This window comes from Acanthopagrus latus, chromosome 15 (assembly GCF_904848185.1).
Source record: "Acanthopagrus latus isolate v.2019 chromosome 15, fAcaLat1.1, whole genome shotgun sequence".
Classification (NCBI taxonomy): Eukaryota; Metazoa; Chordata; class Actinopteri; order Spariformes; family Sparidae; genus Acanthopagrus; species Acanthopagrus latus.
In genome coordinates, this window is record NC_051053.1 from 2335346 (window position 1) to 2359704 (window position 24359).

At 40.0% G+C, this 24359-nt stretch overlaps 1 protein-coding gene across 5 annotated transcripts in view; it reads left to right on the forward strand.

Annotated features, from left to right (window-relative positions):
* birc6 (baculoviral IAP repeat containing 6) overlaps window positions 1-24359 on the forward strand; it is a 135439-nt gene that overhangs the window by 41600 nt on the left and 69480 nt on the right. For 3 of the 5 annotated variants that reach the window (XM_037122680.1, XM_037122682.1, XM_037122681.1), the window contains exons 12-31: window positions 1-36; window positions 769-929; window positions 1122-1253; window positions 3243-3386; window positions 4703-4834; window positions 4974-5140; window positions 7790-7923; window positions 8134-8295; window positions 8397-8528; window positions 9851-9948; window positions 10055-10202; window positions 10349-10482; window positions 11996-12142; window positions 12676-12863; window positions 14946-15254; window positions 15739-15838; window positions 16072-16286; window positions 21338-21546; window positions 22002-22354; window positions 23055-23274. The exon at window positions 1-36 is cut by the window's left edge and continues 190 nt beyond it. In XM_037122680.1, coding sequence (XP_036978575.1) covers window positions 1-36; window positions 769-929; window positions 1122-1253; window positions 3243-3386; window positions 4703-4834; window positions 4974-5140; window positions 7790-7923; window positions 8134-8295; window positions 8397-8528; window positions 9851-9948; window positions 10055-10202; window positions 10349-10482; window positions 11996-12142; window positions 12676-12863; window positions 14946-15254; window positions 15739-15838; window positions 16072-16286; window positions 21338-21546; window positions 22002-22354; window positions 23055-23274 — 3321 coding nt within the window. The remainder of the gene's footprint in view (window positions 37-768; window positions 930-1121; window positions 1254-3242; window positions 3387-4702; window positions 4835-4973; window positions 5141-7789; window positions 7924-8133; window positions 8296-8396; window positions 8529-9850; window positions 9949-10054; window positions 10203-10348; window positions 10483-11995; window positions 12143-12675; window positions 12864-14945; window positions 15255-15738; window positions 15839-16071; window positions 16287-21337; window positions 21547-22001; window positions 22355-23054; window positions 23275-24359) is intronic. The other 2 variants (XM_037122683.1, XM_037122684.1) reach the window with 1 other exon arrangement.

The following is a 24359-nucleotide window of genomic DNA, read 5'->3' on the forward strand; positions in this document are numbered from 1 at the left end:
CCAACACACCCGCACCTGGAAGCTACAGAGTGATAGGTAGCTTTGTGTAACTGATTGATATTGATATTTCAAGGCAAAACGAATTGGTTGATGGGGGCAACACATAGCTTGTACAAGAACAGGGTATTTCAGTTTCATATGTTAAATACTGTACATCTTATATTCACATGTACTGTATGTTTAGCATATTTTAATGTATTTTAAATGCTGATCATATTGTAGTCCTGAGTTGACATGATGACTTTTTGATAGCAAGTTTTTTTTTTTTTTTTTAAAATCTTCATTCCATGAGATTTTATTATGCACATAGAACTGGTCTTATAGAGGCTGAAGGTTCTGCAGCACAGGCCACAAAACTTTATCATAAGTATTGAATACCAAGTAAGTAGTTTTAGGAAATTGAATTGATTTGTTGGGGGGGGGAGTTTAAAAAGTTTTTCTTCCATATCTTTGAAATGAATATAGTATGGGGGAAAAAAATGCAGGAAACGTTTTAAATCTCCTTATTTACTTTTATTGACGCACGGTGAGGGAGTGAGAGAGTCTCATTCATAGGACCATGGTTACGATCATAAATGTTGAAAAGTTTGTTTTGAGTCCCCACTTATTTAGCAGAGGGTGAGTCAGGTTTTGGGTCTATTCCCCTTTACAAATCAGCATTTGGTTAGACAGCTTTACGATGTAATATTTTAATGGCTACTGACTAAAAGGTGTACAAAGGCTCTAGTTGGATGTATAAGCATTTTCTGACCTGTGTATTTTCTGCAGCTCCAGCTGGGATGAGCACGTGTTTGAGCTAGTGCTACCCAAGGCCTGCATGGTGGGCCATGTGGACTTGAAGTTTGTCCTGAATGCCAACATCACCAACATTCCTCAGATCCAGGTCACTTTATTGAAGAACAAAGCACCTGGGCTGGGCAAAGTCAGTGGTAAGGACACCACTTTAAGATTTTTCAGAGCTTTTAATTACTGTTCTCTGTACAGTACTCTAGACTAGGATGGTAGATTGATGTTTTTGAAAATTTGTTGCAAGATGTTCTTTTTGTCAGACCAATTTCTATTGTTTTGAGTGTGGAACCCCTCTTTTTATTTCTGAATCTTGCTTTTCATGTCTTTAACAGAGACCGCAGTAGACAGACAGATCTCTCTTCCCCTGTCCAGCGTCCTCCATGCCAATGGGGAGAGGAACGGCCAAACTCTGCTGCATGACTTCACAGAGGACATCCAATTCATGGATATAGAAGAGACACCAGGTAAAGAATGCAACAAATTTAGGTTGAGGTTAGCTTCGTTTAAAGCAGAATTCTATTAGTTTGAAACCTGGGCTGTATTTTTACGTGTATTGGTTTGTGAATGATTCTTACTTACCGTCAGAGCTGCCTCCATTTTCCCCTCCCGTCCGACTGCCTTTCAGCTGCCAACCAACTGCCAGTCTCTCTTCCCTCACAAAAAACATATACAGCATAGATACCCTTTCAACCTAAACCATATTCTTCTACCCCATTACATCTCTGTGGCATATATTACTTATACCCCACTATATATGTTCTAAAGTTTAAGTTAGTTTAGTGTTAGCAATTTATATCAATAATCTAAAGTTGTAGCTAGGTTATATTATAATAGGTTAAGCCACCCAGCAGTATATACAGTTTTTTAAAATTGATTCATCCTTTATTTGCTGCACCCCAATGTTATGAACACAATGATGCATCAATAGTTAAAATTTGAGAATATACTATATATATTATTCTGAAATGGACCATTTTATTTATGTTTACACAGTCATGAAAAGAAATACTGTAGAGTGTGCGACCCATATGCTGCTGAGGCCAGGTTTCAAGTCCGACCTGTGCTCTCTTGCTGCATGTTATCACTCTCCCTCCCTTCATCTCCTAAGCTGCTCTGCCAGCACAGGCGAAACATTTCTCCTCCCAATTGTTTTACAGTTTCATCAACGCTTATGAGCTTTCTCTTTTTTAGCACAGTAATACATGAAAAAAAATCTTCCCCATAGAATATTAGGGTTTAGGGTTAACAGATTCTTGCAATGTGTTATCAGCACAGCCAGGTTCACCCAATGAAATATTCAAGCCAAGTACTTGGAATATGCTCTGTCTGTGATCACATTTGAAGATTTTTGCCATGTCATGAGATCATCAATATTACCGGTATGCTTCAGCTCTCTGTGTTTCAACAATACTGCATGGAAGTGAAAGTAATATGGCCGGGGAACTAATAATTTAAAACAGTTTTTTCTTGTTAAATAAAATTATTTGGATTCCTGTTACCTGACCAAGCCATCAGGGGTAAATCCGAGATCCAAAAACATTTCTTGCCACAGTGGAGCTGTTGTTTTTGTGATTAAACACATATTGCAGCAGAATTTTCCGTAAGTTAAAAACAGGTTATGGAAGATTTTGAAAATTACATTGATGTTTTTTCCATACATTTCAGCTGTAGGAATTTGTAATGGTGTTTGATAGAGTTGATGGGCAGATGGAGACAGGGAACAGGATGAGGGGTTTGGCAGCTTAGCCTTTTCCTGAGGGAAGGTGAAGGCAGTGACTTTGGAGGGGGGAAGAAGCCTGGAGAATGGCAGAGATCACTTATCTGCAGTAGTTTTCAGCCCAGACCGGGTTTTGGCTTCTAAGTGCTGCGCCACAAGACATCCGCCTGTCCTCGCAGGCTTTGGTCCTTTCCAGCTTGTGCACTCCTTTAAAGACTCTGTATGGTGTTTTCTCCTATTCTGCCTCGCTTCTTCTTGGTCTCCTACATGCTGTCTTTGTCTGGCATTACCCTTCCCCCAGCTCCCAGGTGTTCTTAATTTTTCTCTGCTCCCGCCCCTTGCCTCTGAGGAGGAAATGCAAGGATGCACTTCCTGCCACAAGCCACTCAGACGATTAATCATGGAGTTTTTTCCTTCCTGTTAAATCATTAATTCCCTGGCCATATTCCTTCACTTTGATGCAGCACTGTTGAAAAAACAAAAGCTGAAGCATGATATTGGTGACCTCATTGATAATGGTAGCCTAGTAGTGGTTAAGTATGCTCTGTGTGGAAATCACACTCTCACACACGTCAAATACTAAATGTCTATGACACAGTAAGAACAGCTGACTTGAAGCTGAAGTAATGCTTCAGGTTCCATCATCACAGCTTTGCTTGGTGGATAGATGAACCATGGAAACTGGTTTCCACACATAGCACTTACCATTCACCCCACATTGATTATGTCATCGCAGGGGATCTGATTCTAGTCACGGACTCTTCCAGGTCTGAGCATGGACCTGTCATGGACCAGTTAGGGCCCCGTCACTGCCTGGTCATGGAGGAAGTTTTAAACAGGTGTCATCTTCACCGACCAGCTACCCACAGTTCTGGAATTGGTAAAGAAGATTGCCTCAGCTGGCAGCTGCAGACACAGCTGTAATGGCTTAACATGATCCTTGGCGGCAACTCCGACTGTCAAAATGACGTCAACTGAAAGTGCTTTTTTTCACTGACATGCTGTTCTGTGTCTGACATTACGGAAACAATTCCTACAGAGATTAACCAGTTTAGAACTTTTATGTGACCAGAAACACACGTCTCTCAAGGATAGGTTTGGAGTTTATGTAGAGGAACTGCTGACATTAATTTATTTCTAAATTGCTGGCAGAATATTAAGCAGATTTTCACAATCTAAACTCTAACTCATCAGCTATAGCAGCCGTGCAGCTGGATGCCAGCTGAGTCAATTCCAAAACTTTGGTTATGGTATGAATCATGCACACACCAAAACATGTGAATATAAGACCCAGGTTTAAAAATACCAGAATTTTCCTTTAGTATTTTATTCATGAAGCCAAACAGTTTTTGTAACACTAGCAAATTTTAGCCACTTCCTCTGTCCTGCAAATAGCTGCTCCCTCAAAGCACAGTGTCCATGGAATGCAAAATGATCAGAGTTCACTAAAATCATCTTTCTGTATATACTGTTTCTGCATCTGTAAATGTGTAAATTCTCTAACCACAGCTGTTTTATTTCTAGTGCTACACATAAAGTTTGACATTGATGGAGAGTATATAGTTCACAGTACATGTTCTCTGCTTTAGTACCCACAGTTGGACCTATATGTGTTTACCTATATTAATGTGGCAGACCCCGCCACCCTCTGAGAATAGCTTGTTTATGCACATGTGGGAAAAAAAAACATTATGCTGAGTTTGTATTGTTACCTCATTGATGTTGTAATGATTTCGATTCAGAGTGTGAATTTCTTTTTCCAAAACTACATAGCACCCCTCTGATAAAAGTGAAAGGGTGAGTGTCAACTCTGACCCTGCCTTACTCAGGTGGACTTTAAATTAGACACACTAATCTCAAGTTGATTGACAAGCCACTCCTGAGCCCCACCCTGCACCACCTCCCCACCACTTGGCTGCCGGACTTTCAATTTTTCCAGCAGCTACCAAGAGTCTAATAAATTAATAAATAGTAGTAAAAATTTAATTTACTAATCTCTTAGGGCCAGTGGTTGTTGATTAGAATCAGAATTGCAGAATCAGTATTCCTTCATTGTCCCACAGTTGGGGTAATTTGTTTGCAACAGCAGCAAAAGGACAGTAATATTACAAAAAAACAATAATAATAAATAAACAATATAATTAAAAGTTAAGATCAGTTTCTGAAACATGAAATGAGTGTGTGTTTTTTTTGTAGGCTCCATGCTGTGTCCATTCCTAGAGGACCACAAGGAAGACATCCTGTGTGGTCCAGTGTGGCTGGCCGGTGGGCTGGACCTCTCTGGCCATGCAGGCATGCTCAGTCTCACCAGCCCCAAGCTGGTCAAAGGTAGCAACTTTCACATTTATGTAAAGTCAGTCACTGATTCATGACCGTTTTGATGGCTTTGTGCTCAGAATGATGCTATTAAGAATCATCAATGAAGTCTGAGTGTTTCTCACTTGTCCTGTTCCTCCTTCTACTGCAGGCATGGCAGGAGGGAAGTACCGCTCTTTCCTGGTTCACATCAAGGCAGTGAGTGACAGGGGTGTAGAGGAGAGCCCCCGGCCTTTGTTAAGAATGCCCAGTGCCAAGCCTCAGGGCACCAAAGCCCACTCACTGTCTACCCTGCTGCAACGGGCTCAGGCCTCCAAGGTACACATTCACAACTTCTAGTCCTTGGCGAAGGTAAAAAGACTTTGCCATGGTTATGTTTTAACCCGTTTCCATTTGTTGGGTGGTTGGTTTACTAGGATTACACAAACCTAATAAATGAATTTTCACGAAACTAATATGGAGGATGGTTCTTGGCCAGAACTGGAACCCATTAACTTTTGGTGTGGATCTGGAACAGAACAGATAGAACCAGGATTTTCTTCTCATGTTCTAGAATTGTGAGAGAGCACTTTTCATTTGACAGTTTCATTTATTAGTCAGGGAGAAATGCTTAAGTAAAAAATCAGATTTATTTAGGTGGGAGGCATCTATGAGTCAAAACAATTTGGTCTGGTGGTCTGATAGTCTGTTTGCTTAGCCTAAATCCTGTCTTAACAAAAAACACACTTTTCATACATAATTGACCTTTGAAGAGTGTAACAATAGGCTAGTTTTGTAAAAACATCTGAATTTAATATGGAAAATGTATTTCATGACACAAGAAGCTTATGTGTCCGCTTGTACTGTAAACCTGAAGATCTTTTGAAGAGATAAGGCTATATATTTAAACTATGCAATCAACCTCAGTGCACATGTGGGGAGCAGGAGTAGTTACTTAAAACCATATAACATATAACCATAATTAGCCTCTGTTTTTTTTATATTTTATGTACAATATTTATAATGTTAAATACATTTTTTATTGTGTGCCATTTCTGTGTATGGTTTCACCTAACTCTTATACATAATACACCAGAGGGTCTTTAGAAGACATGTAGGCCATATTTTTACTATGCTTAAATATATAACAATGTTAGCTTACATGAAGGGCAAGAATAGTTAAACTATTCATTATCTTAAAATGCATATGTGTTAAAGTTTGGAGAACAGAAATTTTAACGGCTCCAAGATGCCTTCCCTCTCCTGGTCATCAATGTCCGCACTCTCCTTCTCTTTATATGTTTATATTTATATATTAAATATAAGAATAAGAATAGTACAATATTTTACATTCACATTTACGCTATGGAACAGATATTAATATATATTTAGATAGTATTTAGTAGTGCAAAACAAAGAGAAATTGTGCAAAACTTCGTACATTAAAATGTGTAAAGATGCATAAAGCAAAGATGCCACTGCAGTGCCACAACCTGCCAATGCCACTGGGAGGATCTCAGGGCTGCTGACAGATGCTGGTTTGTTTCCACCCGTTCTGCTGTCCTTCTGCATTCATGCACTATCTTGATCTCAAAGTTGTCCTATGGAAACAACAGAGAGAAAAAAGGTTGTCTTCCTATTTTTATAACTGCTACACAAACAGTATCATCACTTCAATGATTCACATAAAGATAACATATAGCATTCCTTCATTTCAGATCTACATATACCATATATAGTGTACTTAAGCACAGAGCATAGAATGTAGCAAAATGACACTTCACAAGTAGCTTGTCATCATATTAATCTCAGTATAGAACAGGAAAATGTGCCTACTGCTTCCACTGTTGTCTCAGCCTCTTTTGCAATGGAGACACTGGCTTGCTGACAACAGGCTGTCGTTGCTCCTCTTCATAAAAAGACAGAAAAAGAAAAAAATTAAACATCAGTTTTTTATATTCGCATACAAGCAATGATGCCATCAAGGAACTAATCCATCCTGATAGATGTAGATAATGATAATGCCGATGATGAATGTTCAGTAAACCTAAATAATAATAATAATAATTATTATTATTATGATGATGATGATGATGATGATGATGATTGCTTGCTATTGCTTGCTATTATAATAACAGTTCAGTTTCCATATTGGGATTGATAAAGTGTTCACATAACTTTTATTAAATACTTTTTTTCCAACAGGTGTCTTTTGTTTACAAAAAGTATTTTATATCCCTGAAGATATGTAAAAATTAAACATCTGCATGCATTGCATAGTAAACATGACATGTTGGTGGATGTACACCACATGAGGTGTGTGCTTGCTGTCTTTTTTTTTACACATTTTTGGCCAGGAACACGAGCCTGTCTGCTTCGTCTGGCTTGAGGCCCCGTTGCAGCAGCCTTTGTTTAGTTGCAACAGCCTTTGAACAAACTTGTTGTGGACTGTACTTTGTTCATGGTCTGACACTACAAAACCAAACTACTAATGAGACAGTGTTGTAGGCTTGCTGCCATGTTGTTGTATTTGTTTCTCTGTGGAAAGTCAATGCGGGGAGATAAACTATGGGAGCGATGGTGGAGCAAGTTAAAGAGAAAATGGATTTTCATTTTTTTTTTAAATCGTCCTAAACCATAAACTCAAATGAACTGATTTTACCGATTTATCACCCAGAAGTTTATACATTTTTTATATATTGATAAAATCCATGACGTGAACTGGGAAGCCCAAGGTGAATTGGTATGGAATGACACTAAAACTTATCTTTACTAAATCAATAGGTTCCTTGCACCTCCAGTTTTTAGACCTTTGATAGTTGGCCAATTATTCCAATGTCATAATAAGTATTGTTTAATGTGAACTTTGGTAGAGCCATCATAAAGTGGAGTCTCTCGAAGGCACACACTATTGATGAAATGGACAAACACAGTCACAGTCATAAGTTTGTGCATTTTTAATCTGTGCTTGTGTATGTCTGTGTGTAGGAAAAGGTCTCTGCAGTAAAAACAGAAAACCCAGCACCCTCGAAGAAAGTTGAAAACCTGCGAGGCTGTGACCTGCTGCAGGAAGTTTCAGTCACAATCAGAAGGTTTAAGAAGACGTCAATACCAAAAGAAAGGTCAGATCAGTGTGGTGAAGGAACATCAGTGTCTATTTAAACTGTCAAAATTAGCAATAATGAACAGTAAACTGTACATGTGCAGTTTGTGTACATGCTGCACAAGAATGCATGTAACAGATGAGATAGATTAAGTGTTGTCAGTTGACAGTGTCTTCTTGGATTGTAATGGTCTCTTCTGGACTGCCTTCTGGCTTCTGTGCTTTTCAGGGTCCAACGCTGTGCTATGCTACAGTTCGTAGACTTCCATGAGAAGCTGCTGGATGCACTGTGTCGACGGACAGAGGGCAGCCCGGCCACAGAGCACGCCCAAAGCCTCATCCTAGACATTTTGTGCTGGTTGGCCGGGGTTTACTCCAACGGACACTGCAGGTAGGGTAAATCCAACCGTATCATCTGGACATCTAGACCATTCATTGCTTCCATCTAACATTTTCTAAGGACAAGTGAATTATGCTCTGGTTTTCAATTAGCTTGAAAGAAGGAAAGGAGGGCTTGCTGGTGAAAACCCGGACACGGCTAACAGATATTGTGTGGACCTGTTTCTTTGAGGCTGGCCGGAGCATTGCACACAAATGTGCTCGCTTTCTTGCACTTTGTATAAGGTAAGAAACACAGTATTTTTCAGTAATGATGCTTTTAGCGCCTTTCCACTGCAGGAAATTTACAAGGCTGTAGACCTGGAGCTTCTCATTCTGAACCTGTGATGGTTAGGTTCTAGGTTCTGCCTGGTATTCCATTGTGAAAAGCTGACTCCATATTTATGGTGACACTGGGACACAACTTAGTAATTTTTATGTGGTGGGCAAGTATGGTGATTGTAACCAGACAACAGTGGTAAAAGTGGCTCTAATTTAGATTTCCTTTTATATTTACTTGTGGTGTCTTTTTAATAGTATTCAATTACTAAAAGAGACCAACAACTCTAGGAGGTCACGGAATGAAGCAAAACTGACTCTATAAGAACAGCACCAGACCAGCTCCCACAAACCTGGCTGTGTCTCTTAGGACTGATGCGTTGGCCAAAAGGATGCAATGGCAACAAGGGATCCTGCTCTTTCTCTGCTTCATACTGTCATAACAAATGTTTGCTGCTAGGGATGGGCATTGTGAGGATTGTTGTATGTTGTTGCATCATAGAGAACCATGAATCACATTTCACTTGTGATGTGGCGAGATTATAGATTAAGGAGTTGACTTGGCGGTGGATTCATTAGATTAATTAGTGAAAAGGAGCTGGACATCTTATTTTCACAACAAACTTGAAGACAGATATGTGACACTCTGTCGTTGTACTGTGGTCATGGATAATAGGTTTGACTTTGATGTCTGACAAAGCTATGACTGCTGACTAATGTTGTGTATGGGATTATTTAAATAAATGTATTATTAATGTTTAAAACTAATGCCAAATGTATCCTGAATTCATATCTACACACTTATTTTATAACCATAACAAAAGATACCTTGACTTGACTAGGTCTAGGCACACACATTTGTGTCAGCATTGGAGCTGCTTTGTTTAAAGAGTCAGACAAAGTGCACTGCTTCAGATGTATTGACTTAAAAAAATTTGATTTGGAGCAATGTGTGTATGAATGTAGTTTTGGTTCAGCTTCTGGTTTGTAAAAAACTGGCTTACTATTACACTATTTTGAAAATATTAACACCACCCAATCCCTCCAGGGAACGGCTACTTATCTCTTGAATTAATGATGGTCATGTTTCATTCTTTCCCCTCAGAGTAACTGAGCTTGTAGCTAAAGTTAGCTGTAGTCATGAAAATGGCTATAGCTAATTTTTCGTAGTTATGTTCCAGTAGTGAAAGAGGCCTCTGTGATAAAGTAGTTATTATATCTTGTTGACTGGTGCATTTTGATTTTATATGGAGATAATAATGAACTTGCTGTTTTATCTGTTGGTGTAGCAATGGGAAAGGGGACCCAGGTCAACAGAATTTTGGCTCAAGTCTTCTAAAGGCACTGCTTGACAACATGCCTTACTTGCCTGCAGCAGCAACCGGTGGTAAGTAACTGAAAAATCCAGACCAATATTAAACACCTTTCCCTTTCTTGTTCATGACTCGCCAGTATTAATGTTCTCACATCTCCCTCTCCTGTCCTGGTTTTAGGCTCAGTGTTCTGGTACTTTGTGGTACTGAACTATGTGAAGGAAGAGGACCTTGCAGGCTGCAGTACCACCTGTGCCTCCCTGCTCACCGCCATCTCTCGACAGCTGCAGGACCGCCTCACCCCGCTGGAAGCACTGCTGCAGACTAGGTGCCATTTCAAAAGCCATTTTACTTCATAACACTACCTAACTTTTACTTAATTCCAAGTGGAGTGGTTCCAGTGACTGCTGAAGAAGCGCTAATATTTTGTTAACATAAGCCTCTCTCTCTCACCTCCTGTCGACTTCCTTTCAGATACGGTCTGTACAGCTCTCCCTTTGACCCGGTGCTCTTTGATCTGGAGGTCAGTGGTTCCTCCTGTAAGAATGCCTTTAACAGCAGCATCGGAGTCCAGTCAGATGAGATTGATCTTTCTGACATTCTCTCAGGTATTAACTGCACACTGATTCACATGATGTTGGAGACATGTTGTCTCCTCTGTTTTTTAAACCTGCTCACAATGGACTGGAGATTAAGTCACTGATTACCAACGATGTGACACTACATAAAACAAAATGACTTTGTTTATTTGAACTCACCTGATATGGATTTAAACACCCTTGATGTAACCTGAAAAACAATACATGAATTATCTATTGATTACAAGGACAGACTAATTTACTGTACATGCAAGTATAATTTAACAAAAATGTCCACCAAAGTCATGTCTATGTAAGAACAATAGGTTGCTGGTCTTATAGATACTTAATACAATTTAGTATATCTTTCAGTGTTTCCTCTAGGATTTTTTTCAGCAGTGGGGGCAGGCTCTCCGGGGAGCTGTGGCGGCGTAAACAAATGACACTTGACTGCAGATTTTACTTAATATATATATATAATAATTTCTCTTTTTATTGAATAGCTGGCATGGAAAATTACTTTTTAAAGGCTGAATATAAAAATAAACAATAATAACAAAAATAATAAAATAATCTCTCGGCTCTCCACCTGCTCTCCTTCACTTTGCTCCACTGCTCCTCTCTGTCTAATGTTACTTGTCTTATACGATTACATAAAACTTTAACGTTAGATAATTTACACTCACATCACATCTGATTACAAGTGTGAACACAGTTTTTCACCTAACCATCATCATTTGAGTCAGTAAAAGGCTAATGATACCTGACTAGTGTCATCTTCATCAGGTGTCTTTCTCTTCTTTGAGAAATATTTGAAAAAACTCATCTGAAAATGCAGTCAGCAGTTACATCATGACATGTATATATTTGCTTAATGCTATCAGTTAGTTTACTCATGTAAGCGACACTGAGTTGAGTTGGCACTGGGCCCAATTAATTAAGCTACTGATATGTTACATAACCTTAGCTGGCCATCAATATTTTGCGAATTTATTGAACTTATAAAATAAAAGTTTTCTTAAGCTAATAAGTCTACCTTTTCTCCAGTGAGTCGTTGCCCTATTTTCAAGATGACACTCCTCTGACTCTCCGACCTGGTGCCTGGGTGCTTGACGTGATGTCACTTTCAAGGCCGCACTCTCGCGAGTAATTAACATAATAGTAATAGTCGATGGCACCAGTAAGGGGGGGGTCCTACTCCAAAGAGTAGATACTGAGCAAGATGGTTATCTAGTTTACCTCAGCACTCGCGACACCCAACCCAGTGCAGGACTCTGCTGTGAAGGTGGAGATATGATCCGGCGTGGTGTATTTGCGACAATTTAAAAAAGAATAAGACAGAAAGAAATTTGAAGGAGCTGCAGCTAGGATTCAGGAGTGGTGGGCCGCCAATTCTAAATGAATGTAGAGGAAACACTGCCTTTGCCTTACATTTACTATGTAGTTATGAAGTGTTGAAATGCTTGTTTTTGTGTGAGTTTGTTTTAAAAAGACACCTCTTAAGTTTGAATGTTTAATGTTTCGGGTGTTGTGTGTCCTGCAGGAAATGGAAAAGTAAGCAGCTGTGCAGCAGCAGAGGGCAGCTTCACAGCATTAACAGGACTCCTGGAGGTGGAGCCTTTGCACTTTACTTGTATCTCCACTAGTGATGGCACAAGGGTGGAACGAGATGATGCCAGCATGTTCACTGGTAAACCTGACCTTTCTTTGTCACTCTTGGCTCGTTGTGGTAAATTTTACTCTCAGTGAACGGGAAAACCCCTTTTGGGAGAATCATGTCGATATAAACTTAACCTCTCTAAAAGTGTATTATTCCACAATCAATCTCAAGGCAAAACAGTGCACAGCAGATTTGGATTTTGGACAGATGGACAAACCTTCCCATCTCACTAGCATGACTATTTTTCCTATTCTAAATGAAGTGAGACATTGCAAAATCTGTCTTACAAAGACACAATCTTTACCTATCCTTCTCTTTTTTTGTTAAAAAATAATGCTTAGAATGGGGGCGGTTTTATTCAGATGTCCCCTCAGTTGACATTAGATGCCAAAATCTGTACAGTTGGTTTAGTCCCATGTTTTTTCTGACCTAAGAAACCACAAAAGACTGACTGGGAGGTCTTATTTCACAGTTTGTGGGTTGGTAGTACCAAACACCATAATGTATGTTCTCAAAGAGTTGAAAAAACTGAGCTTTTCATCACATTTCCTCTTTAATCCCAGTGAGTACATTTGGTGTGACGCCTGCAGTGGGCGGCCTGTCGACAGGAATGGTTGGTGAAGCTTCTACAGCTCTGAGCTCTGCAGCCCAGGTGGCTCTCCAATCGCTATCACATGCAATGGTGTCTGCAGAGCAGCAGCTGCAGGTCCTGCAGGAGAAACAACAGCAGCTGCTGAAGCTGCAGCAGCAGGTGAAAAACAAAGTCACACACACTCAGACACAGGATGTCAAATAGGAGCATGAGTGATACATTCATAAATTGAGCAAATAGAAAGTCAGATTCAAGGACAAAATGTTTGGACACAGTGAGCCACTTTTCCTCTGCAGGAACTTAATGAAAATTAACAACATGTTGTCATTGTCGTGGGTTTTGCTTTGTTATTGAAGATACATTTGGCCTCTCCTCGCAAGGTCATACCAAATACAAGTTCCACATACTTGAAGGCAGTACTTTTCATACTTATGCTCAAAAATGTCCAAGCTCATCACATTATATGGAGACTGTGAAATCTATGATGTGGTTTCGAATATTGGACTGTTGTTTTCAGTTTTTATACTGAATGTGGCCAGTTAGTGGCCTAATACAGACAGCCCTTGCTATATTGTCTATCATATCAATCTCAATGAGATTTACTTGACATTTTGTTAAAGATTTAATTCAGCCATTCAGTGATCAGCACACATAACTCCTGGCTTCTCAAAGAAGTTGCTGACTTCACAGATTTTGTATTATTTTCTGTTTCTCTTTGCACCATTTTTAAATTTGTTTTACTACTACTCCCCAAATTTAAACAAGGAATAGAAGGAAACATATGATATACTTAGAAACCTCAGTTCCAATGAAGTTGGGACATTTTGTAAAACGTAAATAAAAATAGAATGCAATGAATAGCAAATCCTTTTCAACTTATATTCAATTGAATACACTATAAAGACAAGATATTTAATGTTGAAACTGATAAACTTGACTGTTGTTTTTTTTTTTTTTTGCAAATATTCACTCATTTTGAATTTGATGCCTGCAACACGTTCCAAAAAAGCTGTGACAGGAGCATGTTTACCACTGTATGGACTTTGTGCCTGAGGGCACTAATTGTTGAAGCTTTGTAGGTGGAATTCTTTCCCATTCTTGCTTGATGTATGACTTAGGTTGCTCAACAGTCCGGGGTTTCCGTTGTTGTATTTTGTGCTTCATTAACCACACATTTTCAATGGGAGACGGGTCTGGATGCAGGCAGGCCAGTCTAGTACCCGTACTGTTTTACCACGAAGCCACAGTGTTTTGACACGTGCAGAATGTGGCTTGGCATTGTCTTGGTGAAATAAGCAGGGACATCCCTGACAAAGATCGTTGGCAGCATATGTTGCTCCAAAACCTGTGTGTACCTTTCAGCATTAATGGTGCCTTCACAGATATGCAAGTTACCCATGCCATGGGCACTAACACACCCCCATACCATCACAAATGCAGGCTTTTGAACTTTGCACTGATAACAATCTGGATGGTTCTTCTCCCCTTTGGCCCGGAGGACACGACGTCCATGATTTCCAAAAACTGTTTGAAATGTGGACTCATCAGACCACAGCACACTTTTCCACTTTGCAACTTTCCCATTGTATGTTGAGAAACATTGTTCTTAAACTGTTGGACAGTTTGCTCACACAGCTGTTCGCAAAGTGGTAAACCTTGCACCATCCTTGCTTGTGTGCTTGGAGATGCTCCTCTTATACACAGTCTAGGCACTGACCTGTTTCCAGTTAACCTGTTCATCTCTGCAGTGTTCTAAACAGGTGTTTTTTGAGTGTTCCTCAACTTTCCCAGTCTCTTGTTGCCCACGTCACAGAACATTTTTCAGAACGTGTTGCAGGCATCAAATTCAAAGTGAGTGAATATTTGGCAAATCAGTTTGAACAATAAATAACTTATCTTTGTAGTGTATTCTATTGAATATAAGTTGAAATGTACTTGAAACTTATTGTATTCTGTTTTTATTTAGGGTTTACACAACATCTCAACTTCATTGGAGTTGGGGTTTGTGCATCAGTGAGAGAAGTAGTCATATTTCTAATTTTAGAAAATACCACCAGTCATTAAAAAGCTCTAAACAGCTGTCAGTCTTGCTTTTGTCATCTGTATTGATTAGACAAAAAACTCCCAACTGAAAGTGCCGTGCAGGTTGATGCAGGCATTTTTTATGACGACACTGATGTGATACCAACTAAGTGTTTTCTCTATGTATTTTTGATACCTGTTTGTCTGTGCTGAGAACAGAAGGCCAAGCTTGAAGCCAAGCTGCATCAGACCACCTCTGCAGCTGCTGCTGCCTCTGGTGTGGGACCCATCCACAACTCTGTGCCTTCAAACCCCTCATCTGCTCCAAGCTTCTTCATTCACCCCTCTGATGTTATCCCCCCAACGCCTAAAACCACGCCCCTATTTATGACCCCCCCCCTTACACCACCTAACGAGGCTGTGTCGGCAGCCTTTAGCGCTGAGTTGGCACATCTGTTCCCTGGCTCTATGATGGACCCTGGGCCTGTGAACCTGACTGCACACAAGAGCACACAGAAAACCAAGCCGGTTAGTTAAATGCAGCTTGATGCTCGGTTATTTAACACTCCTTTTACACAGAGATTTTGTGATTCAGCTGTTATAAATACCCCTCCTTCAGTGTATCACAAATATTTAAATTACCCTGACCCCTAACCCATTTCAGGCGCTGAAGCTTGGCTAGCTGTAATCCTGTGTATGGTTAATTTATGTGAGTTGATTCCAGACTGTAGCTCAACAATCTCTTTTCAAGTTACAAATTGACTATAAGCATCGTAAGCCTAATGGAATATTTAAGAGTAACAAAAATATTTACTTTCTTCATACCATGATTCATATTGATCAAATGAATGATCAGTCTCCTTTGTGTTGTATCAGCATGTGACCTGAGTGACATACAGTTTTAAGTCAGCATAATTGTTCTCTGCATCAGTTCAGGTAAATGGTAAAAGGTTTCTCCTTTGTTTTTTCAACTTTTTTGATTGTTGAATTATGCTTTCCTTTTTTTCTGCAGAGTCCCATGGGCAGTGGTATTGCTTTGGCCATTTCCCAGGCATCCCACTTCCTGCAGCCTCCTCCACACCAGTCCATCATCATAGAGCGGATGCACTCTGGTATGTCATCTATTACACCATATATACTTGTACGTATTAAAATATATGCGTGAACAGGATTAAGTTCAGAGGGGTTATGATAATGTAGTGTAATTGTACTTTTAAATCTTGTTGCTAAATGGATCCATGAGGAAATATGCAACGTTACAAGAACTTCACTATCTTGAAAATGAAATAAAAGCTTCTTTTTTTTTTTAAGTTTGTGTCTCATTTACCCTGTCCTCTCCTCCCAGGAGCTCGTCGCTTTGTCACGCTGGACTTTGGCCGTCCCGTCCTGCTGACTGATGCCCTGATCCCGACCTGTGGTGACCTGGCCTCTCTGTCCATAGACATATGGACACTGGGGGAGGAGGTGGATGGCCGTAGGCTGGTGGTGGCCACAGACATCAGCACCCACTCCCTCATTCTGCACGACCTGCTACCACCACCTGTATGCAGGTTCATGAAGGTCTGTACCTGTATTTTGCTTTGGATATATTTGCAGCTTCGCTAACCTGGAGTCTCACTTATAAATGTTGTCTATGTGTAAAACTGGGCCTGAAAGGGGCCTAAGGTACTTCCCATGCAAGTGATGAAGCAGATAGATGGAGTTGTGATCTATAAAAAGAAATTTGGCAGGATAATGTGCGTACCAGTAAGTACCAATATGTACAAACATTTTGTAGACATGGAAGACTGGCAACAGAGATGTTGACGTTATAAACTGTAGCTGGACTGTAGACAATTAAATGTGAGGCATCATGATTGGCATAGCAATGCTGCTCATGCTTTTTTTTCACTTCATGTCACATGTCCTTATAGATCAACTGTATTAAAAACATTCAAGCCAGCAGAGTTACAGCACCTCTCAATTGTGAAAAATATAAGCAAACTAAAATCATGCAATATTTTATCCCAGAACACAGCAGAGCACCGCAGCTGTTGAAATGCAGGATGATGTCAGAATGCGTCAGGATTTGGGAAAGTTAACCATGATAGCTAACTAATGCAATTGTCATCAACGCGTTTATGAATTCAAGATAACATCAAATGACATCAAAGAATCACAGAACAGATCAGATGTTGCTTACCATGCAGGGCTAAGTGCTATTTTGGTTTTCACACAAGTGCTTTGTAACCTCCACCTTAACCACAATCACCTCCTTTTCTTTGGCAGAACTCTTAGATGTGGCCATGATTCACGCTAAAGAATCACTGATAAACAAGCCCATTTCTATGCATCGACATTCATAAGGAACTTTACATTAACAATTTATTGTTGAGCAGAGAAGGCGGGATGTGAGCTGAATATTGTGCACACATTTCCAAGTTGATTTTGGATGTAGAAAAATGGAATAAAGCAGGTTATGACAGGTTTTATGAATCTGAATATTTTTTGGCATACATCAGGGTGTCCGCTGGGTTGTAAAAGGTATTAAAAAGTAGTAAATGAAATTGGCAAAAATTAAGGCCATTAAAAAGTACTAAAAAGTAATAAACGACAGCTGACGAGGTATTAGATTTTTGAAACACTATCCAACTATGAATATTTGTTCCATTTGTAGTAAGTGCTGACCCACCTCCTAAAAATTTTGTGATTTTATTTATATATTTTATATTTGTGAGTAGGACCTGAGAGGTATCGATGAAGTGATGTCAGACAGTGTGTGACATGCTAAAACAATTAGTGCCTCCAACTAGATAGCACACTGCTGGCTTGCTGCCAAAAGTTCTCTACTATGACGAAGTCATGGGGAAATGTAACTTTTCAGACCTCTGGTCAGCAGAGCATGTGAGTGGAGCTGAGTGGCGAGAATTTCAGCTCCCTGCTAATGTGGGTGTTCGCGCCTTCGCTCCATCGCCCAAAGTTATACCAGACATCTCCGCTCAAAGACTGCTCTCCACTCACCTAAAATTTCATTCAGCTCCGGTGAAATCGCTCCACACCTGCTCAAATTTAAAAGAGGGAGCAATTCCCGATGTCCACCTATATGACCTGCCTGCTTGCTTTTCGAAATATTTTACAAACTCCATCTCTCAACAAATGACCTCTGATGTAGGCTAACCCTTGAAGGCACATGTGAGTCTGTGTGGACTTGTGCATGCCCTAGACTTGTGGAGAGCGCTATCAGAGTGGAACTGGCGCTCCGCTCACATGCCCTGCTGGTCAGAGGACTCGAGATTCAAAAACTGGCTAGGCCAGTAGTTGATAACAGCCGAGAGGCTTATTGCCATGACTGTAAAAAGACAATGAATATCGCCTGGATGAGAGTACGCAAGGCATGGGTCGGGTATTGGTAAACATAAAGTCCGGCCACCTTTTTTTGTGCCTCTGATTCATGTCTTCATGTCAGTCCGCAAGTAGTCCATTAATTTGCCACGACGGAACTTCATTCAAAGCAGAGCTCCACCAAAGAGCCTGCCATTGTTACGGAAGGTTATCTGATGTGTGAATGGTGAATTTAAGTTACACAAAGTGAAAGCACTACACCCTAATTTATTGTGAAATCGATTATTATTGTTATTTCTTCTATTTGTATAATTTCTACAAGTCATCGTTTAAGCTGAGTGACTGAAATCCTCATCATCATATTCAAAGGCTGCAACAGGAGACTCATCGAACCAGTCTGAAGTTAGTTTCAGGTTGGATATTTGGCAGATGTTCACTCTGGTCTAGCCGAGACTTTACTGAGGTTCGTCCAGTGTCAGCAGCAGGAGGACGGTTAGCTCACCTCCCAGAGCCTCATGCTGAATCACTGGAAACTGATTTAGGGACTGTCATTAAATTACTTAGCATGAATATATTAATACAAAATAACTTCAGTTTTTTCAATATCTTCCATGTCACGTGGCCCAGTTACTTCTGTCTCCATAAAAAATATATAATAATAAAGAGAATAATGGTAAAAAAAAAAGTTCTTTAATGCTCACAGGTTAAAGGGATAGTTTGTGTTTTTTGAAGTGGGATCATTGAACTCATTTGTGACAGGAGGGACGTGGGAGTAAATACCCCCTCTCCACCAGGAGGGGCGCATGTGTGTTTCTCCCTTTGACGCCGGGAGAGACGTAGACGTCACTCTGGTGTTTCCCGAGGTTGGGGCTTTTTTTCCGGACATGTGACCCAATTCCTGCATCGTAATTCGCTAGAATAGACACGTGGTAGTCCGGTATGCGCACACACTTTGAACAACTTTTCCGGCAACAGTTCCATGCAAGAGAGAGGAGTGACGAAAGAGACGAGATGGGAGATTTTAGTGATGGAAGTGACATTGACGATGCCGATTACAGCTTTGAAGAGGAAAACGGTATTGACCCAAATTGTGAGGCACCACCAGAGCCACTACTCAAGGCACAGTGGATGTTTTATTTTTTCCCCACAATATCTTTATTTATTTCAGACATAGTAATACATACATATATAACCACTGGGACTCAAAACTCTTGCCCCAGACCATGCAAAACCCATGATCATCAAACCCAACCAAGACTTGACAACAAAACACAACAACAGAATAAGAAAAAAAAAACAACTTGACTACACAATAAAAAAATAAGGTAAAATAAAAATAAATAAATAAATAAATAGATACAAATAATATATAAGAAAATGAGAGTAAATAAGGGGGGAGGGAATAAGTACAAATCCATCCACACATTGCACATACTCACAAGTAAGCATTATACTGCATAAATTAGATAGTGGTCATTCAACACCAAACCATAATCATTTCCTAAAGGAACTGCAGAGGGCCACTTATGGGTCCTCCCCAGATGGTTCCACCAAATGAGACAAGTCTTTGTAAGAAAGTTACTCAAGGGTCCCCAGATGTTATCAAAAATTGGTTGCTTACCCCTGATTGCATACATAATCTTTCCTAAGGGCAGAGTTGTTGTTAGTTCTGAAAGCCATTTACCTATCCTTGGTCTATCTACCTCTTTCCAAGCAACTGCAATGACTCTTTTTGCCAACAGCAGGCCTATATCTAGAAATATTCTTCTTTCTTAAGGTACACTTAGCTGGATAAATGCCCAATAGAAAAAGTTTTGGTTCCAACTGTAGATTTATCTCTAAAATTTCCTCAATACACTGTTTCACTTCTTCCCAGAATTTCCTTATTTGAGAGCACTGCCACAAACAGTGGAACATCGTGCCCTTTTCCTTATCACATTTTATACAAACATCCTGTATGTCACTGTTGAATTTATTAAGTTAAACTGGAGTTATACAAGAACGCATCAACCAGTTGTACTGCAGAAATCTTAAACGTGTGTTCACTGTTTGTAAGTGTGCTTTGGTACACGCCCTCTCCCATTCCTGAATGGAGATATTCTTCTGGAAGTCCTCTCTCCAGGACTCAAGCTTTTTTACTGATGTTTCTGAAGATTCACCAACCAGTTCCTCATATATTTTGGAAAACAAACCTCTCCCCTGGCAGTCTTTCACCATCGTTTCTTTAAGTGTTGATAGGCTAGGAATGGACAAGAACTGTTTTTGTTGTGTTCTAATAAAATCCCTCAGTTGGTAAATATCTAAAGAACTGACTACAAGCTATGCTGTGTTTGGCAACAATTTCATCAAAAGACATCAGATGTTTATCATCAGGCCTATAAAGATCTCCTGTTTTTTGTTCCAAAGAAACTTGATGAAAAGTGTCTTCAATTGAGAAAATAAGTTGCTTGGTGGTGACAGAGGTAAATTTTGAAACAAATACAACAATTTAGGAAGTACATTCATTTTGAGAGTATTTATTCTTTGTAAACAGATGTAAAGACGAGCTACATCATCAAATTTGGTATTGCACCATACTGTAAGAAGCTTGCTCAATTGTGCTTTCTCTCTCTCTACTACCTAACTCCTTTTGGGAAGGAATTATTATTTTATATACTAGTCACTACAGAATTCCTTTAATTAAAAAAAAAAAAATTAAACTTTGTAAAACTTTTCTGATTTTTATTTCTCATTTTGTCTTCATTGAGGTAGAATGATAATGAAAGAAGGAGTGTAGCTCTTGAGAAGTGTGTGCTTCTTCCTACACATGACAATGAAATATTTTTTTGTCTTGGGTTGATATTAAATAACAAATAATTGTGTAAAGGTCAGTGTTTTTACTGAGGCAAAAAAGTAACAAAGTATCCAGTGATAACAGATACTTGATTTGATTTGTAAGTGTTACTACACTTAATCACTCAAGAAGTTAAGTAACAAAATGATAGTAATCCACTATTTTATGATTAATTACCCCCAACACTGAAGTTCGAAAGGTTGCCACTACAGTTGCAGCTCGAAGTTGTGTTGGTATTAAAAAACATTGTGAAGGTATTGAAAAAAGTATTAAATGGTATTAAATTCAACTTAAGAATTGCTGTATATACCCTGTACATTCATTTCCTCATTTGTATGTAAGCAACATTTTGGTGTTGATCCTCTTATAAATAAGGCACCTGAACACCTTTTGAGTTTCCATGTTTTTGGAAGTTTACCACAATTATGTATTCTTGTTTGCTTCCTACAATTCTTAGATCACTGTCATTGGACGCTACGGCAGCACTAATGCACGGGCAAAGATCCCAATGGGCTTCTACTACGGCCACACTTACATCATGCCTTGGGAGAGTGAGCTTAAGTTAATGCATGATCCTCTGCGAGGAGAGAGCGAAGCAGCCAGTCAGCCAGATGTGGATCAGCATTTGACAATGATGGTAGCCCTGCAGGAGGACATCCAGTGCAGGTAAGACTGGATGTAAATCAACTGCCCTCCTCTTTCGGTTTGCTGATGGAGTAGTTAAACGTGTCATAAAACCGTGCCCTCAGATTTATATCAGTGTACCCAATGAACAACTTGAGTTCGAAATGCGATGTGCAGCATTTCATATTCATATTTTTCTGGCACAAATCCTGAGGAGGAGAGCAGGGATGAAGTGCTTGTTGAGAGCCGAGTGCCCATAAGCCCTGATATGATTTGAAGGAAAGTTTGCTACAGACATACAATGCCTTTTGTGACACACTGTAAACATGTTGTAGAGTTTATCATTTTAGTTTGACCTCTTGTGGGGGTTAGCTCACACTTGGAGCCAGCCTCAAGTGGCCAAAAGAGGAACAGCGATGATGAGGAACAGCTTTTTAAAAAACGTTTTGAGGGGTTTATTAATTTACATTTGATGCTCTCCTGCTCTCGTTTACCAGGTACAATCTAGCTTGCCATCGCTTGGAGACACTTCTGCAGAACATCGACCTGCCCCCTCTCAACAGTGCTAACAATGCCCAGTACTTCTTACGAAAACCAGATAAGGTGGTGGAGGAGGACCAGCGTGTCTTCTCAGCATACCAAGACTGCATCCAGTTGCAGCTGCAACTCAACCTGGCTCACCATGCTGTCCAGAGGTTGCGTGTGTCATTCGGCGCAAGCCGCAAGTCGCTCCCTACAGCTAGGTCTCCAGAGAGTCAGGAACTGGTCCACAACTCCTCAACTGAGCAGCTGAGGACCATCATCCGATACCTGTTGGACACACTTCTCAGCCTGCTGCACTCGAACAATGGTGAGCAGGAAACAGGAATAACTGGGTGTGTCAGTACATCAAGTTATATTATATATAACTTTTGGAGGTGACAGGGTGAAAAACGGATATGGGATTAGCATCCTGGTTAAAATTGTTGATTCATTTTTAAAGGGATATTCCGGTGTAAGTTTAATCCATGTTCTAACGTGTACGATCCCCGCGAGAGATAAAGTTTGCGGACCGCTAGCTTACATAGTTTTAGCATCCTCAGAAACGACCACACAACAACAATACACTGCGGTAAATGAGCCACAAATAATGCTCAGAACAGCACCAAACTTCAGCAACATTAGAAACAGGGTCCCAGCACATGTTTCAAGGCATCAAACATTTGATATTGTCGCCGGCTTTGTCGGAAAAGATAAACAAAACTCACCTCTCCAGCTGCAGGCTCGTTGTGTGGAAGCCCTGTGAGTCGATTACCGAGCGCAGTAGAGTTCCGCAGCTCAGTGAATATCATTACTGTGGGACTCAACTGCACTCGGTAATCAACTCACAGAGCTTCCCCACAACAAGGAGGCTTCTCAGGTGGTGAGTTTTGTTTATCTTTTCCGACAAAGCCGGCAACGATATCAAATGTTTGATGCCTTGAAATATGGGAGGGGGCGTCGTACTCGGTGTCACGGTATGTTACACCGGAATATCCCTTTAACTCAGTTATGTACCTGTATATTTCCAGGCCACTCTGTGCCATCCGTGCTCCAGAGTACCTTCCAAGCCCAGGCATGTGAGGAGCTCTTCAAACATCTTTGCATCAGTGGTACACCTAAGATCCGTCTTCACGCTGGTCTACTGTTGGTGCAGCTCTGTGGAGGCGAGCGCTGGTGGGGCCAGTTTCTATCCAATGTATTGCAAGAGCTCTACAACTCAGAGCAACTGCTCATCTTTCCTCAGGACAGGTATGATTCCTTTTGGTTACCACAAGTTCAGTTCAACTATTGCCAAGTGCTGATTATGAAAGTAACTCAAAAATGTATTTGAGATGTCAACAGAATGGACAGGCTGGTGGAATCAGAGATCTGTTTGATTAAAATCATCAGCTATATAAAAAAATCCATCTGGCAGTTTTGTCATGACATTAAGGAAAAATTAACATACAAAAAAAATACAAAATGCATCAGACTAGTTAATTTCATTTCACAGCTGTCTGTTTCAACAGGATCAATTTTAATTTATATGCAACAAAATGATAAGCAACAACATACATGGTTGCTGATTCAAAAGTGGTTATGTAGGCTAGTGTATACTTATTAGAACGCTGCAATAAACTTGTTTTACGCCAAGTTTCTAATGAGAGTTTAAGGGCTTTAGTTTCAGGTACTGAGGAAGCTTGTTCCATAGGTGGGATGCATAGAAACTAAAAGCTTCCTCCCCTTGCTTGGTAATACATTAAGCAGACAATACTGAACGTACACTCACATAGGTCATATTGTTTATGCAGGCCAGCTATGAAACCAATGTAAACGTGATGTAAATGCCAATTGCTTTGTCTACTTTCATACATCTAGAGGCTGTTTTAAAACTGCAGAGTGAGTTGATGAACTTGTTTTTTTTTTTTTTTTATGTACTCGCTTCGGTGATTGGCACACCTCAGTGATGCTGTCTAATCATGTCTAAGCATTTTTGCGCATATTTGTTGAAGTAACTTCAACATGCTTTCACTCGCATACAATTGTTAAACTATGCCACACTCTACTGCTTTTCCACCAAAATTAGTGGGTTGACAAGGTTTTTGTTTATGTTTTTTTTGTAATGTCAGTCAACCTGCTAAAAATTGCCCCTTGACCCCATTCCCACTTCCCTGCAGTCAAGGCAGCCCATCTGTGATTTTTATAGTACATTTTGTGGTAAGTGTCACAAATGCGGCGGAAACAGAGAGGAAAACAACAATAAACCCACTATGAAAGAAGCATCTGTAAAACGGGGGATATATTTTTTTGGAGCATCACAACTGCTGCGAAAATGACTAATATCACTATTATAA